The 27,407-nt window shown below is 36.9% G+C and overlaps 1 protein-coding gene across 3 annotated transcripts in view; it reads right to left on the bottom strand.

The window, feature by feature from the left end:
• Window positions 1–875: 875 nt before the first annotated feature.
• AKAP11 (A-kinase anchoring protein 11) overlaps window positions 876–27,407 on the bottom strand; it is a 39,655-nt gene continuing 13,123 nt past the window's right edge. The window contains exons 4-12 of one of the 3 annotated variants that reach the window (XM_032208120.1): window positions 25,638–25,685; window positions 24,142–24,267; window positions 22,989–23,253; window positions 17,871–22,527; window positions 15,324–15,479; window positions 10,763–10,876; window positions 9,971–10,017; window positions 7,793–7,953; window positions 876–2,358 (exon numbers count right to left, since the gene is read on the bottom strand). In XM_032208120.1, coding sequence (XP_032064011.1) covers window positions 2,212–2,358; window positions 7,793–7,953; window positions 9,971–10,017; window positions 10,763–10,876; window positions 15,324–15,479; window positions 17,871–22,527; window positions 22,989–23,253; window positions 24,142–24,267; window positions 25,638–25,685 — 5,721 coding nt within the window. In that variant the 3' untranslated portion in view covers window positions 876–2,211. The remainder of the gene's footprint in view (window positions 2,359–7,792; window positions 7,954–9,970; window positions 10,018–10,762; window positions 10,877–15,323; window positions 15,480–17,870; window positions 22,528–22,988; window positions 23,254–24,141; window positions 24,268–25,637; window positions 25,686–27,407) is intronic. The other 2 variants (XM_032208122.1, XM_032208123.1) reach the window with 2 other exon arrangements.

Below are 27,407 nucleotides of genomic sequence, written 5' to 3'. Positions count from 1 at the left end.
AGACAGGGTCCCTTTTGAAATCCAGATGACAAATGAAGACTAGAACTACCCAGGTCTCTACAAAAAGACCTTCAATGACTAGCAGAATACCTTCCTGACACACAAAAACATTGCAAGAAAAGTGCTCTTGAGATTACCAGTGTGACACCTTAGAGTAATTTAGGAGGGCAGGAGGAATCAGTTGCCATATTGCACTAAAATTCATGAATAGATTTAGAGACTTCGCTTATTTTCATTTAGGATCCAACCCTGAAAGTCATACAACATACCAACAGTGTATTTCCTTGTGACAAAGCCATTAGGATTCTGTGGCTCATCCAACATAAGCAGAACTCCACGATTCTCTTGCAAGTGATTTGAATTTTGAGGTGGCAGCCTTGTAATTACTAGCATGTGTCTTTTTCTAAACAAAGGATGTACAAACAAACATAACCCAAAAAGCACTTTCAAACCACAGGATAAAAATCCAGATTTTCCTTCAGATAGGAATGCAAGTCAGCAGCACTAGTAAGAAACATTAGATTTGCTATAACGACTTGACCAGAAGTGCCTTGAAAAAAAATCAGCAAAGGTAGTTAAGAAAAATGAAAAATCAATTTACAACAAATTTCTCCTTTATGTTTTAATTAGCCTTCCTTGCTAATATTGAAGTGCTCAAAATGTAACAAAATTCTCTTCATTACTGGTGAGAAAACTTATATGGAAGGTAAGAAATAAAGAATTAGACTGGTCAAATAGATGAGCAAAATTCTCAGAGGAAAAAGATTCTATCTGCCACTTTGAACATACGTGTGTGTGAGGCTGTCCCGGATTTGGCCTGGATAAAGTTAATTTTCTTCATGGAGTTTCACAGGGTGCTGTGTTTTGGATTTGTGATGAGAACAATATTGATAACACACTGATGTTTTTGTTGTTGCAGAGCAGCGCTTACACAGAGCCTGGAAGTTTTCAGCCCCTCCTGCTGCCCTGACAGTGAGCAGGCTGGGGGTGCACAAGGAGCTGGGAGAGGATACACCCAGGACAGCTGACCCCAACTGGCCAGAGGGATATCCCACACTATATAGATGACATAACGCTCAGGAATAAAGCTGGGGTAAAGGCAGCGAGGGGGGGATTTGGAGTCATGGCATTTGTCCTGCCAAGCAACTGTTAGGCATGACGGAACCCTGCTTTGCTGGAAATGGCTGAACACCTGCCTGCCGATGGGTGGTACTGGATGAATTCCTTGTTTTGCTTTGTGAGTGCGGCTTCTCTTTACTTATTATGCTGTCTTTATTTCAGTCCACAAGTTCTCACGCTTTCACCTTTCCAGTTCTCCTCACCATCCCGCTGAGGGGGAAGTGAGCAAGCAGCTGTGGGGTGCTTATCGACCTACTGGGGTTAAACCACAACAGAGACCAACAAACAAATTCTTCAGACTCAACATTAATGTCTGTTCAAGTGTTCACATACAAGAAGCTTCAAGAAGAAATTTAACAATTTAAACTTGATTGGCAAGATTCAGGAAACTTTGCCAAAGGTTTTATGAAATTATGCTTAGCTGCCCACTCTGCCCTTCTACCACAAGTTACCAGTTCTCTGGTCAACAAAAGGGAACATGTATTTGCACCTCAATTTCAGAGCAGACTCACATCTTCACAGGCAGTTAAATCTGATAAAGGCAGCTATGAAAGCAGACTGTCCTAAAGGTCTGCTTGGACAAGCCACAATTTTCCCCCTGGTTATTCTGCCCTTGGGCACAAAACACCTGGCCAAGATCAGTAATTTTTATCGTTGTCTGCAGTAGGATTTTTTGGAACACATTTTTCTAGAATATAAACTCTCTTAGTCCTACTGCAAATACAGCACACACAAATGGGAAAAAGGGCTATCCTGGTACAGCAGGAATCCTGAATATCACGCCTGAGACCATCTCCTCTCAACTACTGTCATGGACAAGGTATTTTTTTCATAACTATTTCAATGGTCTGAACACAGCAGTAAATACAAGTTATGCATGGCTGGACAATATCGATTATGGACTGAATAAACATACCATGTGCACAGTATCACAAAGCACAGCACAGCTATTTTGACTTTCACCTCAGTCTTTTAAATGCTGACAATTACTTGAACATTCATTAATTGGATTTTACATTGCGTATCTGTGTTCTTCCTATCTCCTTTTCAAAGAGGAATGAAGCGAAGAGTGTTGCATCTTTGGATTTTTTTTCAGGCATTTTCCAGTAGCCACCCAACCAAAGACTTATTCAGAGCTTGCTCTCCATCAGACGCCTTCTCTATCATTTCACAGTACTTCAACACTGCTTGCAAGAGATCTCCCACTTTCCAATCCCTTTCTCGCAGTCTTCTGGAAAGCTAAAGGGGAGACAGGGAACATAAAATATTTTGACCAGCACATCCTGATTAGCAGTTGCAAAAGTTATTCTTGAAACATTAGCTCATAAGAGATCAGTTGTAACAAGTTAATCATTATTCCCACATCTATAAAAACAAAAACTTCCTCAAGGATCAAGCACTTTTCTTTTGGGCAGTTTTCACTAAAATTTCTTCTGCAGGGAGTGACATTTTCAAATGATGTGGTGCCACAGGTATGAGGGCTGTGGTTCATCAAGCCTGCAGAAAACAGGAAATTCTGAACACAAGATTAAGACATTTGCCACCCCTCCCATGCCAATAACGCACATATAAAAAGTCAAAACTCAGTCTTAATAAAAGGATGTGGATTTTCCTTTCACAACATATAGTGTGGTTTGGGTGGTACGGATGCTACCCTCAACGGAAACAGCGTCTTCAGAGCTGGGAAATTATGGCATCTTAGGGAAGAGGAAAAGGTGAGGGTTATGTTAAACTACCACTTGGGAACACAGATTGGTGGAGCTTAAAACATTTTTTTCACCCAGGAATCCAAGCAAGAAACTTCCTCTACTGATGTGTCAAGATTAGCTACGTATGGAAGAAAGCCAACACTAAGACACAACGGATTTGTCAGTTTGCCTAGGAGCAAAAAAATCTTTTAGTTTAAAATACATATATTCTTGGTAGCTTGCAGCATCACCATCAATGCTGCGTTTAATAAAGACAATTTAGACATTCACCTTATTCTTTGCAATGGTAGGATTTTATTGGTTTTTATAGCCCTTACAGTGATATTCTATAAATTAAGTTTTCAAAAGTCATAAACAGTAGTCAGTGATATAGCTTCCACAGCTACCAAATGAAATATTCATGGTGTTGTTTTTTTCTTTTCCCCAAGACCTGTCAGACTGAAATATGTAAATTCTAGGAAAGAAATGAAGAGGAAGACAACTTCTCCCTGATACTTCACCTAGGTGATATTCCAACTGCAACAAGGCAGGTGATGGAACTGGCAGGAACAGTGTGGACACTGAACATTTTAGTCTGTATTTTTAGTTATACATGCTTTTAGGACTGGCTTGCCTACAAAACAGTTAGCTTCCTGAGCAAGCATTAATTTGAACGAGCAAAAAAGAATCCTCTAATCTTGAATATATACTGAAAACAAACTTTTTGCAGTTAAAACACAGATTCTACATATAAATTCTATATATAAGAGAGACTGAACTCTGTCGTTATTTCTGTGAATTATTTGTAACATTTGAAATACACAATTAAACAAGAGTTAATAATCTGCAACAGGCAATTTTATAAATGGTGTATAAAAGGATAGCGTTTTTTCTTATGCCAGAGAGGTTTGGCTAAAGTCTAAAGACCTCCTTAAGCAAATACAGCCTAAAATTTCTGCCTAAAGAAAAAGATAGCATCACGGTAAGATGAGAGCAAGCACCTGGCTTCGCTTATCTTTCTGTTTTAATTGAAATCAAAGTTTAATCCCACCAATTCTTTATGTCTGATGTTTCCTACCAGCACACAAATGAAACAACTGAGTTTACTCAAGATGGACACCAGAAATCCTACAACAGCTAGATACACACTGATTAAAAATTCAGTGTTTTCGAGGTACTTGCATATCCATATTGTCGAGGCTTCCTAAAAAGAAAAATGAGACCTATCTACTCTAATTTACCAGCTTCTTGTACTAGGTCCTAACCAATGTATTTTGTTTCATACACAGGTAATTAACTTTTCTGCCTTATTGAGCATAATATGAACATTGAAGAGTTTATATCCAGTATCAGCTAGTAATACCTAACCTGATATATACTAGTAGTACTTTTATCTTTCATACAGCCACATCACATTAGTGGCTCATTATCCCACTCTAAAGAAGCATTTCTTCAGTCTTTCTTCCCTTCCAGAACCCTCCAACTGTTTATAGTGAAAATTATTTTCAATGTGATCTAAAAAGCCCAGGTTCATTCCTTATATAACTGAGGTACCTTGCCAAAATAGCAATGAGATGATCAAAAAAAAAAAAAAAAAAAAAAAAACATAGCTGGGAAAGATTCTATGTAGAGGTCAGTTCAGTTTTCTGCTGGGCTGCAGTGCCCTCTGGAGGTACCTGTCTAGCTTTACTAGCAACAGAACCGAGAATGACTACTAATTTAAGAACCTCAATTTGGGTCAAAAGATCACCAGCGTGAGCCTAACTATAAGACTTATTAAATTGTACTGGTAAATATCTCATTTTTATTATTATAATCCTGAAAGAACACAGGGACCTTTCTAAAGGATCTTATTAAAGTTACAAGCATCCTTTCAGAAAGTTTTCGTTATTTAAATTTATATATTTTTTTTTAATATTTTTAAATAGACTTCAGTTTTTAAATATATTTTTTTAAATATATTTTAATTTCAAAAACTGATCACATGATGTTGTATGCATCCTAGTCTTTCCTATAACAGATTGTTCAGAGACAGTGCTCTGAGAATTCTGCACTTTCCTTCAAACCCTACAAAAGAGGGAAAGATGCTGAGCCTGACTGACAATAACAGGTGGTGTTCTGGGGTTTGGCAATTCAGCCCAGACATAAACAGGTCTGTAGACAGACAGCGTTACACATTACAACTGGGAAATGGGACAGAATAAAAGCCAGGTAATCTTTCTCTGCCCCAAAAGGGAAAAATCAGTATTTCAGTTCATTTTAACATAACTGCACTTGGAGAACGAAAAATTAATATGTAAAACCAAGTGAATCAATTATTAAAAATGTATATTTTTTTCAGGATTGCACTATTGCCTGCCTGAAGATCCTATATTTTTATTTTTTAGGTGTTAATTCTGTATCACTTTATTACTTGTGTCAGGTAGCAGAACATTACTTTTTTTCTTTTTTCTTTTTTTTTTTTTTTTTTTTAAAGGAGTCTACACACAGCAGATGCTTATCTTTCAGAGTGCTCTTTTCAGCATATTCTCTTATTAGGGTAGCTAGAATGGTTTCCAGATACTTTCCTATGTGTTTTTAGGCATCAGTTCAAAGAGTAACTTGGCAGATTACAAAGTTACGATGGTAAGAAGTTGCAGAAGAATTAGAAATACTTCTAAGCCAAACATGCCAACCTCCAGAAAAGGAGCAGAGGGGATATATTTCAACTTGCCCCAAAAGTTATTTCCCAAAGTTCTGGGTCATTTTAAATAAGAATACAAAAATTGTGCAGATTAGAACCTTGTGAAGATCAGCAAGGAGAATTGCAGAGCCCTGCAGCTGGGGAGGAGCAACCCAGACACCAGGACATGCCGGGGGTACCCAGCTGGAAAGCAGCTCTGCAGCAAAGGACCTGGGTGGGGGTCCCCGGTGGACACCAAGCTCAGCATGAGCCAGCAATGAGCCCTTGCTACAAAGAAGGCTGATGGCATCCCAGGCTGAGTTTGGTCGAAGGAGGTGAACGTTCCCCTCTATTTATCACTGGTGAGGGTCCCCTGCAAGTTCCAGCACACCCACTAAGATACAGACATGGCTATTCTGTAAGAAGTTCAACAGCTACCAAGATGAATAAAGGACTGGAATATCTTTTCTGTGAGGACAGCCTGAGGGAGCTGGGACCATTCAGCCTGGAGAAGACAAGACTGGGGGTGGATCTATAAATCCCCGAAGGGAAAGTGCAAAGGGGCCACCTCCAGGCTCTTTTCAGCGGTGCCCAGTGGCAGGACAAGAGTCAACGGACAGAAACTGGCACACAGCAGGTTCCCTCTGAACATCAGGAAACACTTCTGTGCTGTGCAGGTGACAAAACACCGGCACCGGCTGCCCAGAGAGATTTCCAGAGAGCCTCCCTCCTTGGAGATCTTCAAAAGCCACCTCGATATGGTCCTGGGCACCCTGCTCTGGGTGACCCTGCTTGAGCGGAGGAGAAGTTGGACCATATGGCCTCCAGAAGTCCCTGCCAACCTCAGCCCTGCTGTGGTTCTGTGACTTAGCACTCCCAGGATCACATGCATACACCACACAGTTACGCACACAGAAGAGAAAGCCAGCATTATTTTCCAGACTTTCTACATGTAGAAAGGGAGAAGCCAGCCTTAGGAAAATTCAGCCCAGGTCTGATCCAGACTGACCTTTCGATACCTTTCACACTCTTAACACAAGACTACAGTAACTAAGCACCACTGGGGCAAACATTCACCTAAGTTTGGGAGCCTTTAGTATTCTGTAATATTGACCTCTACTTCCCTTCACACCCCATTTCTCCTGAAATACTGATCTGAGTTTTGCTTAAGCACCAAGTTGAAGACTCAGTAGCAAGTTTCTGTGCAAGCTTTAGCTTCCTTAGATACTTGTACACATTTATTTGTTTTTGCCTAGGTATTCATTATTAAATGCATGCTAATGGAATCATTAACTTTTGACTTAACGTTTAACTTCTCCACATTTTTAACTTGTGGTAACTTTTCCACACATTACAAGGTCACAAAATAAAAATAGTTGGGAAGTTATCATTCCTATCAACCTCATGCAGGTGTTGTCTCTAATGCTGTTTAGTTAGGCCTTCAGTAGCTGTGCAAAGTTGAATTAATTCCTTGGCAGAAGATAAAAAAAAAAAAAAAAAGCTAATATGTGGTAAATGCTGGATTATCATGCACAGTTTGGTGTGTTATCATAAAGGAATAAATTTTATGATTCACAGTAATACAAAGTTTCTATCACGCTTGTGATGGAAATATTCTCAGGTCAGCAGGTATGCCAAAATTTTGGCCTTTCCCTAAGAGATGCAAATTCCTGAATCTTCTCTAATTCCTTTACATTCAGCTTTCTCTTTGGTCACATAAAATTCAATCTCTAAAACCAAAACAAAGGCACCTAAAATGAAACCGCCTTATTGAGCCTTCTTAATAGCTTTGATTGCAGCTGCTTCCAGAATAAAAACATACATAATACTTAATTAGAATCTAAATCTCATTCTGGTAAGAAAATGTGCATTTGCTGGCATAAAACCTGAGACAGTACATCAGAACATAACATTACAAATCCATTTGCATAAGCAAATTCTCAGAAATGAGAAGTTTCAAATTAGAAGTTTCAATTTTTAGTCAATTAAATGCTAAGTTTAAAAAAGTGCTTGAAAAAGTACATTTTTCACTGAACAAAAATGCTCTAATTGTATCTTCCTCAGAGTAAGCCAAGGAAAACAACTTGTGAAACAAGATAGCTCAGCTTTGATTAATGCTGTTTTATTTACGGTACATGCACAGACTAAACAGCCTGTTCCACTTTGACCTATCTGGATTTAAATAATGATTTTCCTCACTGGCATACCTCATTATTTTTGATTGGAAAAGCTCAATGGCTGATGTAGCAAATAAAAACAAAGCAAAGCCTGCTTTCACCGCCTCCCGCCTCTCCCCCGGTGTCCAGCAAACCAAAGCACTTACCAGGACAAATTCTCCTGTAGCAGTGTCATGAAAGTGAAGATCGGACACCTCTGTTTCAGAAGCTACCAGCCACTGGAGTGCTGCTCTGAGCTGGGGGTCCACTAGATTTGGTTCCAGATCAATATTTACTATGGCTAAAGTCTTTTTTACTTGCTCCAAACCTAAAAAAAATAAATAATATTAAAAAATATAAAAAAAATATTTTAAAAATAAAGTAATTAAATCTACAGGTTCAAATTGCTTCAAAAAGTCTCTGTAGTTCATTGATTAGATTATTATCTTAAATACATTAATACAGACAGACAGTATGAAGGGCAAAATTTTACAACTGAATACAAACATGTGAGTATTAAAAGGAATCTAAGCTTTAATGCATGTTCCAAATGACAATGAGTTGAATTTAATACCACCTTTCAAACTGAACAGTAATAGTCTCACATCCTTCAGTTGTTTCAGTTTTCCAGCTGCTGTTTTTTCTCTGCCCTCATCTAATAAATTTTCTAGTTTGTATTTCACAACTCCTTCCTGTATAAAGTTAATCAGATTTCCTGAGTTTTTTCAAACTATAGTGCTGTTCTAACTGTTCCAACCAAGTTGCTACAGTTGAAGTACATAAGGTATGTACATGCTCCTAACTGTCAACCTAAGTTTGTTTTTGGTGAGTAACAGAGTATTGGTCTAGGAGTCCCAAAATCTAATACATTTATAGGAGAAAGAACCGATTAAAAAAAAAATTAGTGACACTAAACTCCACAGAAAGCACTGCGGTAACATATCACTAGGAAATTTGGATATGTTTCTTAGTTTTATAAAATAAATGTGCATTTGAGAATGACAAGACTTTGTCTCAAACCATTTGAGAAACAAGGTACAGTCAGCTCTGACAAAGCCAGACCTTCTAGATATTGACATAATTATATCTTCCAAATGTACAAGACCACACACAAAGTTTTTCTACCCAGAATACTACTTAAATGGTCTTACAATGAAAGCAACAGAAGTCTTCTCAAAACGATACCAAGATGAAGTAATCACACTGAAGAAATGGTCACTAGAAAATCCACTATACAGTATAAAGCAGTGTCTTGAACTACAGGAGACACTAACTGTGTAAGAAATAAAATTAAACCCTATTTTCCTCAAGCAATTTGATCATTTGAGATGCTTTTTTTTGTTGTTGTTGTTAGTCAGGAAAAACAAAAAGCAATAGTATACCGACAGCCTAGATTAAACCTACAGAACGGAAAATACTAATTGTAATTAATTTTTGAGGATAGACACACTCAATGACTCAGTTATTGCCTTAATACCTCACAGGAAGATCTAATTTACAGAAAAAAAGTCAAGAAATGTGGTTTAAACCAGTACAGTCTCCCAGGAGCTTAAAATACACATACAATCACACAACTTTCTGCTTACATCGTTGCATTTGAAGACATGCAACGTGACTGAACAACCACTGTAAACAGGTAGTAGAGGTTTCTTGAAATTATTTTATCCTCAGAATATAGCAAAACCAATGAAAACCTCTGTAATTTACTTTAAGATCAGCCTCATAATGAGAAACCAAAACACAGAAAGCACTGTGTATTCACTTGAGTTAACAACCTTTTGCACTTCACTCAGACTAGAACCAGTGCAAAGTTCTCTGAAAACAAAGAAGCTGTAACAGGAGTCCAGACAGACCCTGTTTTGTATTTCACTAAGAAAAGGATTCAATACATTTGCTAGAATGCCAATTTTTTTTGCATCGTTTCTCATAAACACTCTTCAAAGCTTACTATGGTCAGTATGAATGACTTTTTCAATGTCTCAAACAATCATGCAGATGCACTGCCATCACTCATCATATATTTCACAAATAAGATATGCTATGCATATAAATTTATACTTTCAAGAAACTGACCAGTGTTCACTACCATACATTAAATACGTGTGTTATCTGAAAGTGAGAGACTAGCATTTCTCAAAGGCTGAATTAGCAAGTGCATTAACAAGTGTTTGCAGGGTATTAGTCTGTGAAAATATCCCAATGCTTGACTGACATATGATATGATCAATACGGATTAATAGGGTTGTAATTTTGTTTTGAAGATTACAAAAGCAAAGAATAAACAAAAATAACTTATGTCAAGTGCACAGGCCAAGAACAGCAGTGTACACTGGAACTGACATTACCTTCTACAGCATCCTTGGTGTCTTCATCTTTATCGTCTGTTCCATCACTGTATTTTTAAAATATAACAAAAATATTAATATATGCACAATAAATATAGTCAATCTTAAGACTGTAATGAAGGTTAAACAGTAAAGGACAGGAAGATCATAGAAGAATTAAGAAATGACGATGAAAAGAAGCTTTGCTTCTCACACCATTTCATGGTGGAAATAGATTTGTCATGGAGTTCATGAGATTTGCTCTTAGAGGAAGAGAGGAAAGGAGAAACATGAGAAGAGACCTTTTAGAATGAGATGAAAACTTGTTGATTTTAATTAAGTAGGACAGTTTAGTTTTGCTTCATATGCAAAAAGGTTGAGCCATCTTATATCACAGGTATGAACAGCTATAGGTTATTCAAAGCTGCTGCATGGTAAGTGTTCTACAAAAATCATTCACCAAGCAATTTTGAAAGTTTCCACTAGGTAAAAGAAAAACAGAAATCCTGTAGGAAGCAAGCTCTAGTTTGCATGAAAAAAGTAAATCTAAAAATTTGTAAAACCGCAAGCAAAAACATGCATAAATGGGACCTGTCATTTTGCAAGCAGAACACATTCATCATTTTGCAAAGCAACACTTAACCATTCAATATGGATTAATTAATGAAAAAATCATATAGTGATTAAGTGAGAGGAGAGTGAATAATGTATAAGCATTAAAAAATGTGCCATATTCTTATTTTCCCAAAAATGATGATTACATGCATTAATTATGAGGAACCCATCTGGTTTACGTTTCTCAACTCAACCAACCTGTCTGATGTTGGAAAGGATAAATTCTCCTCATACATATCTCCTTCTAAACCAAGACTGCTCCAGCTACTGCTGTTACCATTACTGCCAGGAGAAGAAGAGAACACAGCTGAACTAGAAAAGAACAATAGCTCAAACTAGAACCTTTGCTTTCCTCAGAGCTGCTTTGACAAGACATTTAACACGAGCACTCAAACTTCCTAAACAGGTTAGCTGGAACTTCAGAGCAGCAATTTGCATACCAATGCAAAACTGGTAAGTTTCTGTACACAGGTGAAAGTATTAATTTGTACTCATTAATTTTCCAGATCAGTGCTAACAGTAATTCTGTCCTCAGGCCTAAGCATACTGTTTGTCATTTATACAAGCTCAAAAAATTCAGTGCTATTACTCACAGGAATATGGATTACAAATATAATATGTGTTTAAAGGCTAGCTAAAAGTTCCTAGTATTATGTATTGTGAAGAAAACTGCACAAATTAAATCCTTCTCATTTCAAAAGCCCAGCACTGATCTCCAACAGCTGGATAAGAAGGAATTCTTAAAATAAATCAGAAAAATACTTTTTTAAAAAATGAATTCTGAATACTGGTCTTTAAGTTAAATTTTTGTTTTATAAATCAATAATAAATCTAAGACTAAAAAGATTAATTTACTCAGTTCACAAGCACATTGCATTTATTCCATGAATACATTCAAGTCGATGCAAAGAACTGAAAAAATGTACAGTGTCTTTACACTGGTGTATTTTAGACGCTGCAGTTAATTTGCTAGCCCTGTGCTCTCGTACAAAACTGTGTTACTCATAGGATTAAATCTCCCACTTCCCAATTTCATACCTCCCCCTAAGCATGTCTGGAAGTCTTCCAGGGATAGGATTGAGACAACCAGCATGTTGTGATAAGTACAAATTATCTACTGTAGATGGTATGACCAGCCACATTGCAATTCCAGGGAACTGCTGTAAGAAAATGCTTTCTTCAGCTCAAAACTCTTCCTTCCCACTCATCCCACTCACAGCAAATAATCAAATTTAAAACAAGAAATGGTGGAAAGGAACATTTCAAGAGCCAGATACTAATTTCTTTCAAGAAGCTGTCAGTAACAGCATCACCTGTCAGTGTCTTTTGCTTCCCTGTGTGCCTGCTTCAATACTGATTTCCATATAGTAACAGCAGGTTAGCAAGCCTGCAATGTGAACACACACCCTAACTGAGGGGAAAAAAAATAAAGAAAATTGAAGAGCAGAAGCTTACAAATAAAATTGGTCCTAGAACTGCAAGCCAACCTATTAAAATGCACAATTAAAAAAAAGAAAAAGCACTAAAGGCAGTTACCAAGAATCTGCAATTACTGGTTTGATTTGCATGGAAAATGCAAATCTGGTCTTAAGAACATTTTTCAAGCTACTGTATTAGGAGTACCACAGTAAAAGTTAATATTGATTTTGTTTCTGAATTACATATATAGAATAGAGATTTAACACAATTCATTGGTATCAACGCTTTGCACTCCGGCTCTTTCTTTGAAGGTTTTAGCTTAGCAGAAGTAGAAATAAAAGCTGTCCCAGTTCTCAGACTAAAGGAAAAAGTATTTGCAAGCTAACAGAATGACCTCACGCACAGTACTTTTCTGATTAGATACATTAATCTATTTTACAGAGGTCAAACTTGGTCTGAAATTACATTGTATTTAACCAGGAGATTAGGATCATATGGTTATATATGGCAACATATGAAGGTTGTGGTGTTTTGTTTTTGTTTTTGTTTTTTTTTTGTTTGTTTGTTTTTTGTTTTTTTTTTATGTCACTTTTAGTTCAGCATCTTACAACAAAGTAAATCTTGAAAATAAAGATCTGCGATGACAGAACAAGCAATAAACAGAAAAAGGCATTATAATGCTTCATGTTGCTCTTCAAAATGAGCCAACATAAGAAGTACCCAAAAGAAAAGCTTTCAGTTATATATACGTATAAATATACACACACCCTATATATGGGATCTGTAACTCTGTTCATCTGCTTCAAGATTTTGTATTATGTGCATACAGCCAAAGGCTACAGACGTCTGCTCTGAAGTATAACCTCATCTGGATGCTCTGATTCATCTTCTGGAAAAGCCTAAGCCTATACCTGTATGTTAAATAAACAACAGTCTTAAGCTTTTTTCTATTTCTAACCTTAAGCTGCCAACATTAGAAATGCAAAGCAGATGATACAAACTTTCCTTCTTGTTTCCATTCAAATAAAGCTTCTTTCCAAGCTGTCTTGCTCCCTTGCTTACAGTTAGCTTAATCCTCTGTGAGGTGCAGAAGTACAATTTTTACATTGACCTGAGACCCACAGAGCATAGACTTTGCCAACAGAGCTACTACAAAAAATGTCTTTTTCCCCCCCTCTGAGAGAAGTAAAGCAAAGGCAGTTAAATTGAACTGGACTGCTGCAGATTGTACTGGTATGTTTTCTGAGAAGTCTCAGACCGTCTTCCACAAATTTCAAACTACTATTAATTGAATTTGTAAGCTTATTATGAAGATAATGTAGAAAACGTTAGCTAAAGGAGTCTCAAGTGCCACTATCCCTTGAATACTGCAAAGGGCCTTGAAAATACTGGGGGAAAAGGCAGGTCCTCTGCACAAGTAAAACTTGCTTCCTGTGCACTATGTTACTCAATTATAATGTATTGGCACTACAAACAAATCAGTCTAATGCTACCTGGTACCTCAAGGATGGCACAAGATTGAGGACAGCTTCTCAGATACAAGAAAATGGCTTGCCTTAAGAAATGTTCCCTTTGCCAAGGGAACAAAGCTAACTGAAGTACTTTAAATATTTCAAATTGTCATGGGTTACATATGATCAGTGCAATATTTTAAAATAGATGGTCCTGACCCCACACAGAAAAAAGAAAACACTATTTGTAACTATTGTAACTGCATGATGGATGGCAAGGTTATTTTCCTGTTTAATAAAAAAGTTTGCTTAAAAAAAAGTAAAAGCAGTAAATCTTCATCACTGCCACACACTTCCTTATTTCCTGAGAAGATTATCAAGATATTACTGTTCCACAACTGGCATTATTAGTGAAGCTTGTTTTGTTACAGAAGGTCTCCCCCTCCATGTCTTTTTGCTCAGGGCAATAACCCCAGATCCTCTCATTTCCACCTGCTAAAACCTACTGCCAAACACATGCATGCTGTTAACAATCCACAGCAGTTTTTCAAAAAAAATAATTTTGTGCATGCCAGTTTCTTCTGCCAACACCTTGCTATCCAGATTACGTCCCCCCATTCTTCAGGTTAAATGCCAGAATAGGTCATTCTTCACCTAATGAACAGATATTCTTTAAAGTTTTGGATTTATTTTTTTAAAGATGTTTTGGGAATGATAATAAAAACATGATGGGTACTTGATGGGTACTAAAGGTCCAGAGTATTTTTTTGCACGTTTTTCCCCACAGCATTATTTAACCCATATTTATTCTAATTGCCAATACACTAGATCTTTTTTTCCTTATAGTTCAAATTTATCACGTAAGTCAAATTTTCACTCGTTCAATAGATAATGCATTATCAAAATAACTTTAAGGCAATGCATTCTTTCATAAAAGTATTTAGTTGTATGACTAAGAAGTTTTAGTATTGGTTGGATTAAAATACTCGGTTAAGTAAAACAAAAATATTGCAAACATTTGAGTAGTTTCATTTTAGTACCAAATATTTATTTATTTATTTATTTATTTTAAAAAAAGGAAAAGCCCTTCCCCATTTCTACTGTTCTTCAAGAGAAGTGCTGGATGTTCTATGTAAGTGTTACAACCCTCATGCAAAACTAAACTTACTCACTCCTCATACCTTGCCTATGCAAAAGCTAGGGCCACGACTCACTATAGTTTCCTCTGAGAACAGATGTTGCCGATTTTTCAGGTTCTTTCTTTAATTTAGCTGGCTACCAATCAGCCAGGGAAGTGCAGAAGAAGCTCTTGTGGAAAAATTTACCATCCCAAACAGGTAAGTTTCAACACTATGCACCTGTAAGTTCCTGGTTAGTAACACATCAGTGCACAAGCAACATCAGTTACAACAGCTTAAGAAGTCAACCCCTAAAAATAGCTGCTTAAAATCCTCATGCAAACTAAGAGCACATTTCTTCTTTTCAAGGATAGATGAATTTACATAAAGCACATTAATTTTTAAATCCAGACCACAATAAACAACACTACTGCCGAGTTGTTCTTTATGTGTGGTGACTGTTTTTAACAATACCTGCATCTTTTGCTAATATTTAAGCTGCACACAGTGTTATTTGATATAACTCCCTGACGTAAGTGAAAATGCATAGTCTACGTATTTTACACTCCATATAGTATTAACATTCATGAACAAGAAAAAAGTATCTAGTAAGAAATCAGATTCAAACACATTAGAGTCATTTTTAACACAAAGGTCATTACTGAAGACAAAATAAGATCTTTTCCTTCACCCCCCTGGAGAAAACCACTTGATATCATGTTACCTGATGCCAAGATAAATGTTTAACTGTACAAATATATTCATAGTTACCTGTCACTGAGATGAAGAAAACTGCTGCTCTCATCAAGATGTTCATCTTCAAAACTTAGATTGGACCAACTGCCAGTGCTATCATCACCAATACTAAGGCTCATCTGCTGGCTAACAATAGATTCAACAGAGTGAAATCCTTCTCTTCCAGCAGAGCTAAACAAAAATTTAAGACAAAAACATCACTACATCTCATGCCAATCCGTGTTAATTCATTTACAGAAATTTAACGTTATTACAAAGATACTAATTTCCAAGGGGAATAAAAATAAAAGGGTGTAAAGGGTATCCATTAATTTGTACCCTGTTCTCAAAATAAGAAATAAAGCAATTAAATCAATTTGAAACTTCAACAGGCTTAGATCATGGATTGCTATTTGTAACTCTTTTACTAGAAGGCAGAGGGAATGGCACACACAATTCTCATCCTGAAGATTATTTGCTATAAAGCATTGAACAGTTTTACCATCTAAGCATTTTAGTCTTACAGATTGTAGATCAAGGTATGCTTTTCAAGCAAAAGAATTAACATTTTTTGGAATTGCTCACCATAGGACTGTTCAACTCTTTCCCCTCCTTGCTTTCATTGCTACCAGCAAGGTGGTCTGCTACCGTGGGCAAATTGCTCAAGAACACAATGATATTTAACAGGTTAGAATTGTTTCATTTCTGAAAAAGGGTCTTTCCACAGATAAAGATTTGTCTTCCTGTTTCAAGTATGTGTAGAAACACATGACTTTTCCTTCCTCGGGAAATGAATTTACATTTTTAATCCAAAAAAACAACAACAATCAAGTAGGTATGTTCAATAAACGTAGCCATTATAAGATCCTTCAAAAGACCCAGTTTGGTAACTTTAAAGAAGTTTCAACTCCTTAGAAAGAAGTTATAATATGAAAACATATAGTAAGGAGCTAACCTTCATGGGTAAACCGTGGTTAGATGTAGATGACGTGGTAGAAAGATCAAGAAAAATGACCATCCTACTACCACCACAGCGAGCAGTCACTGTAACATCCACAACTTAAAAAAGCCAGCCCTAATCACATCACTGTCAATGCTTCGCTCCAGTAAAAATGAATTTTTTAATGCAAAGATACAGCTCAGAATAATTTGACTGTTTGAATCACAGTCCATCTGGGCAACACAGAAGGTAACAGTTCAAGAAACATCACTGGATGATGCTGGAAAAAGCATTTGTAAATTTTGCTATGTTAAATCCTTAGTATCTCCTCCTTGTCACAGATATTACAACAAACAATACTTATCCAAACCCTGCATTTTAGATGCTCTTGTCATATTCTAACTAAAAGTTTTAAGCAATATTTTTAAGAAGTGATTCAAAACCCAAGTACCATCTCTGATACTGTGGGTATTAAAAAAAACATATTACTTCTTTCTTTCGGTTACACACTGATTAAGGTTTCAAACTATTCATATGCTGCACCACACTGAACAGTTTATTAGCATTTGTAAACTACCAGAATTTGTTATTAAATGCTTTTACTGAAAGACCATAAAAATTAAAATGGGGTTTGCTTTCTGCAAAAGCTCTGTCTATCACTACTCCCAAAGAACAAAAATTTCCATTGTTGTTTACAGGCAGAAGCTTAGTATGAGTTTCAAGTCAAACCTTGAAAAAAAATGAATTCAGATCCGCTGCAGTCTTTAGCCACTAAACATAAACAGGTCTATTTTATTATTCATCATGATGTCCCTCTAGAAACTAAAGGAAAATAAATCCTCTGCCACCGTGAGGAACTCTGTGCTCCCCACCCCCTACAAAGTAGGAAAATAAGTATTATGATGAACTGGAATAACCAACAATGTAAAAATGGCTCCTGGACCCAAAAGGTAGATTTCCAGTCATTTTGATCCCTGCAGTTTAAGAAAGAGTTGCTGTTTGCCCCAAAGTTAGTATGGAAATGGTAAATTAGCCTTCGCTAAGCATACAGAAATCTGAACATCAGTTTCTTGTCTACTGTGTTACTGTTTTATAAGTGTCTTAAGATTTTTTTTTTCTTCCAATAATAAGGATACTATTTTAACAATCATAAGCAAAGTAAACCCTTTGTACTTTAAAGCAATGTCCAGTCTGGACAGCACCAAAAGTTGGTTCTACTGATAATTCAGAATAAATTACTTTTATTTTTCAGTACAGAAGATGAAGTACAGGTAGGGAACAAACTTGGATTCAGTCACGGCTCATACAGCAACAAAACCCGTAAGGTCCGCTCTTCTCTACTGTAGGTAAAATAACATCATTTCAAGTTGAAATATTAAGTTCCAATTATTAGTTAGCTACTGGAACATATGCATGCTGATATACATAGGAATCTTGGTTTCAAGCTCCCACAGGTGGAAAAAAACTGTTCTACCATTTATATATATATTTATATAATCATTTATATATCACCATAAGAATAGAAAGAAAGTACTCTGAACATAAAATTTGTACTTGGGAATTTTTTCTTCTAGAAATACATTATGTCTGTATTAACAGCCCTTTTTTCTGGTACAGAATGCAACAAGAAAAATTATTATTACCTTATGTTAACTGCCTGACCAATATTAGTCATAGCTGAGGTCATTATTTCAGTAGTAAGGCTTTCAGCAAAACTGACTCCATCTTGTCCAATTCCACTGTCAGCTGTCACGCTTGTGTAACTCAGCTCTCCCTCTGCTTTCTCAACAGCTGCAGGAGCCACCTTGTCAGGAAACACTGTCTTCTGTTCTACATCAACGTGGATTTTGGGAATATCAAGGTGCGAGACTCTTGGTTTTTGGCAGGCACCACCCAATCTAGAATGAAGAAAATGCCTCACTGGAAAGGAGGAACTTTGCGCAGGTAAGTGAGGAGATGCACTTTCGGTACAGCACTGATGTTCCTTCATACTGCAGCATCTACAGACAGTTCCAGAAAAAGGAGACAGTTTGTCCGTATATGAAAGCCTATCCCCATTTTTTCTGTTTTCAGCCACCTGGAGAACAGCAGATTCTAAACTCTTTTCTAGAGTATCATCTGCTACCTTCCTAGCATATTGTTCTATAGCTTGAATTATGCCTTCACTGTAGCCATTTTCATTTAAACTGCCCGTACTATGATACAGTTTATGACTGGGGGAGAAAGGAAGAAGTGTTCTAGAAATTCGTATTTTAACAAGATCTCCTGTGACTTCCTCAAGTTCAGTCTTTTCATATAGACAGGAATCTGTCAGAGATTTTGGTAAACATGCTCCTGATATTTTCAATTTCTTCCTGACATCACTAGTTATGTTGCAAGCAAGGGATTCTGAAAAGTGTAACAATTCCGTGCAATCTGTTCTCTGCGCGCCAATACCCCTTTCGTAAGTTTGCTCCTCACAGTGATGAATGCTGCTTTTTGCTTGCTGTGCTGCATCTTTATTCACTGTTTTGATCAGCTCCAGTTTACCATTTACCTGTGCATTTTGCCCAGGAAACACAGTCGTGTTGCATCTCAATTTCGTTTTCCTAGCAGCTTGCCGTAGGCCTGACTTTATGGACCTGTAAGCAAGTCTGCTAGCATACTGATCCATCAACAGTTCAGGGTTACCACCTTCTCTTTTCAAAATACGAATTATGTGATCTGCGTATTCATCCGTCACACTTTCACAGCTTGGGTACTTGGAAGTCAAACCCATCGTGCCTGAACCTTGTGGTAAAGAAAGTACAGAGGAATCTCTCTCACCAAGACACTGGTCCCGCACCGGACCACACCACTCCTTTGAACTAGAATCTTTATCATCTTTTCTCACATAAAGGCAATCCACTTGACAATTAACCCGCTTCAACCTCAACAGTTTACAATGCCTTGATTTCACCATTTTCTTGGCTTCGCTGATTACTTTTCCTGCCATATCACCTGCATAATTCCATAAAGAGCTGCACGTTTCTTCTGGGGTATTTATAAACGCTGGATATCCACATATTTTGTTTTGCGTACTTAACTGAACCTGTCTACCAGCTTCTCTTTCATTTGTTTTATCATCTAAATGGGAAGCAGCCATTTCAGTCGCTACTGAAATTATCTGACTAGCTAAGTTATCTGCATACTGAATAGTTTTTTCTGAATGTTCCTCATTCTCAGCAACCTTTTCAGAATGATCTTCATCTTCACTACTTTCTACTTCTTCAGAAAGTGACCGCATGAGTTTCAGCATAAATTCCTCCTTTTCCAAAGAGCCGTGTTCACTTTCAGACAAACCTGCAACAGATGGATTGTATGGTGTAGAAGGTGGCGTCGCAGGTGCAAATTCCTTTGCTAATTCTCCCTTGAGTTTCTTTGATAGTTTTCTCAGGTTTCTTTCTGAACTAGCTTGACACGGTACTAAAGGAGTTGGCGGGGGCGTGTCAGGCATTACACTGCTATTTCCATCTTTGATACTCGACTTATCAGCCATATGCAAAGCATCTTCACTGCTGAACATCACTGAAGAGAAGCTATTTGCATGCGGAAAGCAATCAGCTTGCCTGTAAGTCAAAGGTCCCGCTGGTGGTTTTTGAATATCGTGATTTTTTGAGGGCTTGTTTAAGTATGTCATTGAGCAGCTTCCTGCATCAGTAAAGTCCTCTAGAACATGCCTAGCAAAAGTCACAGTGGAACAAGACGGTGGCGATTTTGAAAACCTGTGTCCTTTTTGTTCCTGCCAACAATCTTTAGATTCTGAAACGCACTGAACCGAATTAGCTGGAGTAAGAAGAAATTTAGAGGGATTATTCAAAGGCATCTGTTGTTGTTCAACAACTACAGAAACATTACTTGGTTTCTCAGCATCTTGCTTCTTTATCACACATTGTTCTTTTCTACTGGTATCTGCATAAGTCTGTGAGCCCACATTACATGCCGAATTCTCACCAGCGTTGCATAACACAGTTTTACTTTCATCCACAGATTGTTTTATGATGTATTTGGCCAACTGATCTGCAAACATATTCTTGGGGACATCTTCACCAGGACATTGCACATACGTTTTTTTATCTACTATTTTTCTTGACAAAAACTCTGTGTACTCTTCTACTGCTTTTGTTACCCGAGATGAGGTTATGGCTTCATAAGCCTCATTTACTATCATATCTACCATAGTTCCAGAGAAACTATTAATGCTTTTTGACCCACTTGTTAATTCTGAATTAGTGCTTATTCCAGACATGTTACTTGATTGTTTGGTATCGTTTTGGTTATGTAAGAGCGATGGATTATTTTCAGTACTTTGATTCTGATCTGAAGTTAGGTATATATTTCTGAAAGAAGAGACTTCCTCCTCTCTTTTTCTGCTCGTGAAAAATGGATGAGAGCAGTCGTTGTACACTTTCATATTGTTATCAGAATTCAGAGCAGTGCATACTTTTGCTTTATAAGCATCAGAGGAAAACTGATGTTGACAAAGAGCTCTTCCGGCTAAGGGCACAGGTATTGAACTTACAACACCAGAGGTACAAAACAGTGCTTGCTGTACTGTATATTCTTTCTTGGAATCTTGGATTGGATTCAGTGCTACCCTGTCATTAAAATCTGGCAAAAACGTGGAAGTCCGTGTTGACTCTAACATACTTTCTGCACTCACATATTTAATGTTGTCCATGGAAACACTGATGGCTGCTTGTGTGGTGAAGGTCACATCAACCTGGGATAGCTCAATAAAAGCCTCCTGAATGACAGATTCAGACAGATCTCTGGCATAGGATCTCACCACCTTGTCTTCATAATCAAATGAAGAAGGCTGTGCAACTGTAGGTGTCGAGGGGTATGAAAACTGGCATACTTCCATGATTCCTTCAAACACAAGTTCTTCAGCAAGGTCTGCGGCAAACCGTGCAACGGTATTGGTAAATATTTGCTTCTTCACGTGCCGCAGTTCTTTCAAAGCACCAGTTATAGCTTCGCTCACCAAAAAGTTTGCTAGCCCATTAATGGCACGCTCCTTCAGGGAGATTGCTCTCCGTCTTCCAATCTCATAGAAAGCCATTTGAAAGACCGAAGAAGTCAACCTAGCAGCCAAGTGACAAAGTGCGTTGGTGCATGAAGAAACACCTTTTTGCAGGTCCTTAAAAGCACTGCCAAAACTTTTTTCAACTAACTCAGTTGCAAATTTTTGAATGCTATTTCGAATTATTGATGATTTATGCTTAGATTTCACTTGTTTATCTGGCTCCTTGCTAGTTTTAATTTTGAGATCTGTAGCTTGACCTTCTTCTTTCACAGCAATCCTGTTGCATTTGGAATCATTTCCTGCACATACTTGTTCCGATGAAGAGTCAGAATGAAAAACAGAACCCAGTATTTCAAATGAAACACTATCAGCATATTCTGAGTAAGTATTATAAAGTGCATCAGGGTGGTTTTGACCTGTCTCGTCTCCACCAAGACTCATACGACACAAGCATTCAGAAGAACCACAGCTCCCTAGCGGACTGAACGCCGATGATCTAATAGGGCTGAACAAGCCCCCGTTCTCTTCCCCCGATGTTTTAACTGGGCGAGGGGAATCAGGGACATCAAAAACGCTGCTGTATGGTGATTCTGGTTTGCGAGGAGTTGGTTTCTTTACATTGGCTGGGAGGGTAGGACGATCAAACTTGAATTTCTGAGGATTCATTGTAATGCTTGTAGAACACAGTTGTTCATGGGCAGCCCTCCTTTTCTGGGAGGGATTCCCTAGGACGGGATCCCTAATAGCTTTACCAGACTTTTCCAGGGTTTGTTCTAGTTCATCAAACTGATCAAAACTATCAAAAAATTCACTGACTTCTGAGTCTGAATCCTCTATACCATCTTTCACTACTGGAATTTTTGGCAGCTGGAGCTTTGCTTTCAAGCTTTTCTGATATCCTTCTTCATCTAAGAAAATAATGGGGCTTGGGCTGGAGCAATCTGACTCTGAGGATTCAGCTGGAGAAGAGGAAAACAGTGTTTTACATAACAAATTAACACCTTGATCAGAAGGATTATATGGCTTATAGAAACTCCTTTGTATCCAAGGATCAGAAATTGAGGTTGTAACTGAATTTTTTACTGAAGACAGTTCCTTAAGTCCCAAAATATCAATCAAAGCAGAAGATCTTGCAGATGACTTTCGACGTACAGAACCCACAGAGGTCTTTGAGTCAACAGCTTCTAAACATTGAGCAGGGATGGTCTGTGAAGCAGCATCTCGATGGTTTCGAGTAGTAAAGCTGCATGTACCTGAAAAGAAAAAAACAACGGCTTCAAAACCCAGAGTTTATACAGAAAAGCAGAACACTTTGGACAGACTTTGATAGCAACGGCTGGACTTCCAATTGTTACAATACACTAACTCATCTTTCATAATTAAAGCAATATTTTTTTCCAAATCCTATTATACTAACGATTGAAATTCATGGGGTTTTTTTTGTTTGTTTGTTTGTTTGTTTGTTTTTTAGCACAAGGTAGAACAAGATGCTATTTTATCTGCATGTGACACAGAGGTTAGAATTTTTGGTTTATGATTTGGTTTATGAAACTGTTGTGAAAAGAACAGCCTCAAAAATTAAATTTACAGTTGTATAATACCCCTTTACAAAATACAAATGTAAAAAATATATATTTATTTACATTATTTTCTCATAACATTCTGACAGCCTAAATTTCAATTAAAATTCTTACAACAGCATGCAATAACTTACCAACACTTTGCGTCTTTGAAGGTTCATCTTCATCTAACTGCTCAAAAGCAGTGACAAAATCATCCTCAATTGAAGAGACTGACTGATTAGTATCATCATCTTCTGTACGGGATGTCTCTGTTCGATGTTTTTGCAATGACTTTTTTTCAACTGCGTATCTTAGGCCTGTGGTATACTTGCTCAGCAAGGTAAATACATAATCTGCTTTGATCCTTGGGAATGAAGGAGACAGTCGCATCACACAAAGCACTTCAGGAAGCTGATTCTTGAAAAAGAGCAACAAGAAAACCAGTATAACAATCTTTGAATAACTTCAACTGTCAGGAATAACAACAGATTCCCTCAACACATTTTATGAACAGTAAACAATTTACAAGTATTTTAAAGCTAAGAAAATAAACGTGTAAAGTGATAGTTAAAATCATTTGGCATTTTAATGACCTCTGCAATCTGAATAAGTCATTGCTATAAGACAAAAGAGGTTGTATAATACAACCCTGATAATATGCAGTCATGAATCTATTTAAAGAACACACGTGTTAAAAAATCCATAAAGACAGAATTTCAAGAGCATGTTTGTGCTGAACGTTATTTCAGTTTACAGATTATATGTTTCAATATATAAAAAAACTTGTATGCAACATGATTTAATTTTACCATGCAAGGCAACACTGCATAAAGTTGCTTTAACAACATGTGACTGGAGAAGAAAAGAACCCACTGAGTTTTATGAAGACCTGACACTCTCATAATTTCTTGACATCTCTGTTTCAAGGGGGGAAGTCTGCAGAAGATGTAAGCTAGAGCAGAGCAGAGCAGAGTTGTCAATTTAACAAGTTTCACCTTCTTTCCAAATTGGCAGTAAAAGGGACTATAGTTGAGCAAAAGGACTGGATCAGCATTGTAGATATTTTGAGTTAATAATACAGGTACTTAACTGTACTTGAAAAAAACAATTGAGATTTTCTAACATTCATTTTAAGCAAAAAAAAACAAAAACAAAAACACAGAAATGTAACATTAATACTACTGCAGCCCAAAAATACAAGCTAAACAAAGCATGATATTATTAAACTCTTTAAGAGGCCAAATAATACCTCTTTAAGGCAATATAACTCTGTACTTCAGACACAGAAGACAACAAAATATTTACCTGATGTTTTGTTTTTACCAAGGTCTTCTTTACATCTTTTAGAAAAACAACCTCGTTTTCTTTTAGTTTGCACAACTGAAGCGATTTCAGAACATCTGGAAGCTCTGCAGAAACAGCTGCCAACTCCTGATTTTCATATATGAAAACATTGAGAACATGAAGTGAAAAAAACTAAGTGAAAAATAATGAAGAGGTTTTGATCTCATATCCTCCCCAAATATTAACAGCTGCTACTTTTGGTAAAGCTTCTCTTTTATCCACTATTTATTACTCTATTCTCTACTTACTCTCCTGAGCTCTGGTATAAAACTCTTTTCCACAAATAATTCAATCCACAAATCTTTAACTTGCTCTTCTACCAAAAGAAGAATTTCCAGTGTTTCTCATGGGACAGAAAAGGCTTAAACGTCACAAAGACGAATCTTGGAAGCACCAAAAAGCAACTGCACATTGTACAAAGTACCCAGATACATTCAGAAGACTGATCTCAGTGGATCTCTGCATGCTCTTAGCATGCTTTATTGGAATGGTGCTATGGTCCACTATTATAGAAAAAGGAACATTGGCTTTTTCTTTTTCAGCATTATCTCAGATACTTTTATATTTATTGAAAATACAGAGAAGGCTTGTGAAAGATTTATGTTTGTTTTTTTTTTTCAAAGCAATCTAAACAGTACGCATCTATATTGTACAAAGCAAGTCTTCATAAACCTATTCAGCCTGATTTTTGTATAAATGTCATCTAACTCTATATAATTAAATAGCTCTCACCCATACTTGAGAGAATATTTAGCAAGACTATAACTTTATTAATTAGCAATACAGGTACAATTCTGAACACAAATGGATTCATAGTTTCTATTGTTTAACAGACGTTTTAAACACCAGCAAACCATTACAGCAATCCCTACTGAGATCTAGACAAAGTGTGGAGTAGTACTACAAACACGTTATGGTGTTATACTGACATGCAAGTTGCGCAAGAGAAATAAATCCTTAACTTCTTAAAATTGTATGACAACACCACTAATTGGCTACACTTCCCTCTTCAAATATTTCCTCATCTAACTCTCCAGAAATAATAGCAACTCCATGGCTAGCAGTCAATTCAGAGAACTTCTAGCTTTGCACACTGCAACTGTACTGTATTAGTAAGCACAAATATTAAGAAAGTCGTAAGCAAAAATATTGATACAGTTTTTAACAACAACAAAAAAAACTACATGCAATTTAAGTATGCCACTTCAGACCATTCCAATACAAAGACTCCTTCAGGCTGTATTTAAAATAGATACAGAAACTCTAGTGATGACGTTAAAATAATTATATTCAACCTCTCAAACCTGTTTAAAATTGTTATGCTTCTAAATGCTGAATGTAAACATACTTCATTTCTCAAAAATCAAAACTCCTCTATCCAACAAGCTGTGTACTACTTAGAAGAAATCACCAGTGCTGAAGCACATTGTTTTCCAATCCGGATAGACATGCCATACCTGCAAATGTGCAGTATCCATCTCTTCAGCAAAACCTATAAATGTAATCTGTAGAATAAACACATGAACAATATTAAAGAAACAGAATAGAACTTTGTAGATTTCCTAGAGAAAAGTAGAAGTGTAGCATATTTTATCATAAAGTTTCATTCTACCACCAGAAAAAACATACATTTGGGTAGCTTAACTTGCCTGAACAGTAGTGCAGAGTCTTACATATAAACAGTTAACACTATAATATTTGACTTGTAAATATCAGATCAGGCTAAAGGGCACATACAACATGTAAAACCCACTACACAGAACATTTTCTAATGGCTTATGGGCTGGTATAAATTTATCAACCCATACATGTCCCATTCAGTCTATTAAAATAAACATGATTTAGCAAAGATCAGTGCTTTAAGCTGTACACATACAAACCAGTTCCAATCTAAAATCTGTCCATGCTAACAAACTATAACACATTTGGATATACTGAAGAGAGTATAGTGCTAACACCTAGACTATTTACCACGTGAACTGATTAGCCTCAGGCCAAAAGACAGCAGGTGTGTTTTAATCCACTTCTTTGCATGCAATATCCAAATAGAATAACCCCTAAATTGAAAGGATTAAAATATTCAACCCCCAAAAAAGCTCTTGTCAGACTCAAGAACCTGGTATATGTAAGAAATGTCAACCATACCTATGGTTTTTGGGCTTGTAGACAGGTGATATTTTATTACAGTCTCCTATTCTGCCTACAGGCATCTTGTATCATTCAACACTAACGGATCAATGGCAGCAAATCTTTTGTATTATCTTCATTCTTTAGTGTCAGCTCATGACCTATGTTACAACCACCTGTTCAAACTTTGTTTCCAATGCCAGAGTTCCTCAGTTCTCATTTAATACTTCCCTAATGACTCATCAATAGCATAACTGCATACTACTAAAAAACCCAAAGCATTTATTTTCAAAACAAGGTTGTAATAACGGGTACACAAAGAATAAATGCTTCCACTGATGTCTGCAGTTAAATGTGATAAGGCTTGGATTCAATTATTTTAGAGCACTATGCAATAGAATGGATTCTTCATATTCAAGTCACAGCTCACATTAGGTTGGAAGAGACCTTAAAGATCAACTATTTCCAACCCCCTGCAATGGGCAGGGACACCTCCCACCAGACCAGGTTGCTCAAAGCCCCATCCAGCCTATTCTTGAACACCTCCAGGGATGGGGCATCCCCAACTTTTCACATTAAATTTGTGACACCTACTCCCTGTTTATATAAAGTAGTCAAATGGTTCTCACGCCTAAAATTAGCAAAGCACACCTCTATGCTTATCACTTACTAATCGTTTTAGCAACTTGCTTGTGCATATATAGAAACTACGAAAGAAGTAGAAAAAGAAATGGCTGAAAAACAATTGTTTTGTAGTATATTTGAGTTTCAAGTAAGTTGTATGTTTTGTCACACAATGAAATGATAAGCCTCCTTTCAAACTGAAATCATACTAAATATTAAAAATTCTGATTTATTTCAGTCAGTGTCATGCTTGAAAACTCCTCTGCCCCCCAAAAGCATCTTTTTCTTTACATCCACTTATCCTTACTTCAGTTATGACAAAATCCTAAATGAAACACTTTGCAGTAACATTCCAAAGAGCTCTTGCTAAATTACAATTCTGCAGCACCATATTCACTGTGCTAACTATGAAACAATCCTTTTCAATTGATACATCCATCAGCTCCTACTTTTTTTTTTTTTTTTTATCCATACAG

Source organism: Aythya fuligula, chromosome 1 (genome assembly GCF_009819795.1).
Source record: "Aythya fuligula isolate bAytFul2 chromosome 1, bAytFul2.pri, whole genome shotgun sequence".
NCBI lineage: Eukaryota > Metazoa > Chordata > Aves > Anseriformes > Anatidae > Aythya > Aythya fuligula.
This window is presented reverse-complemented; position numbering and strand designations above follow the sequence as displayed.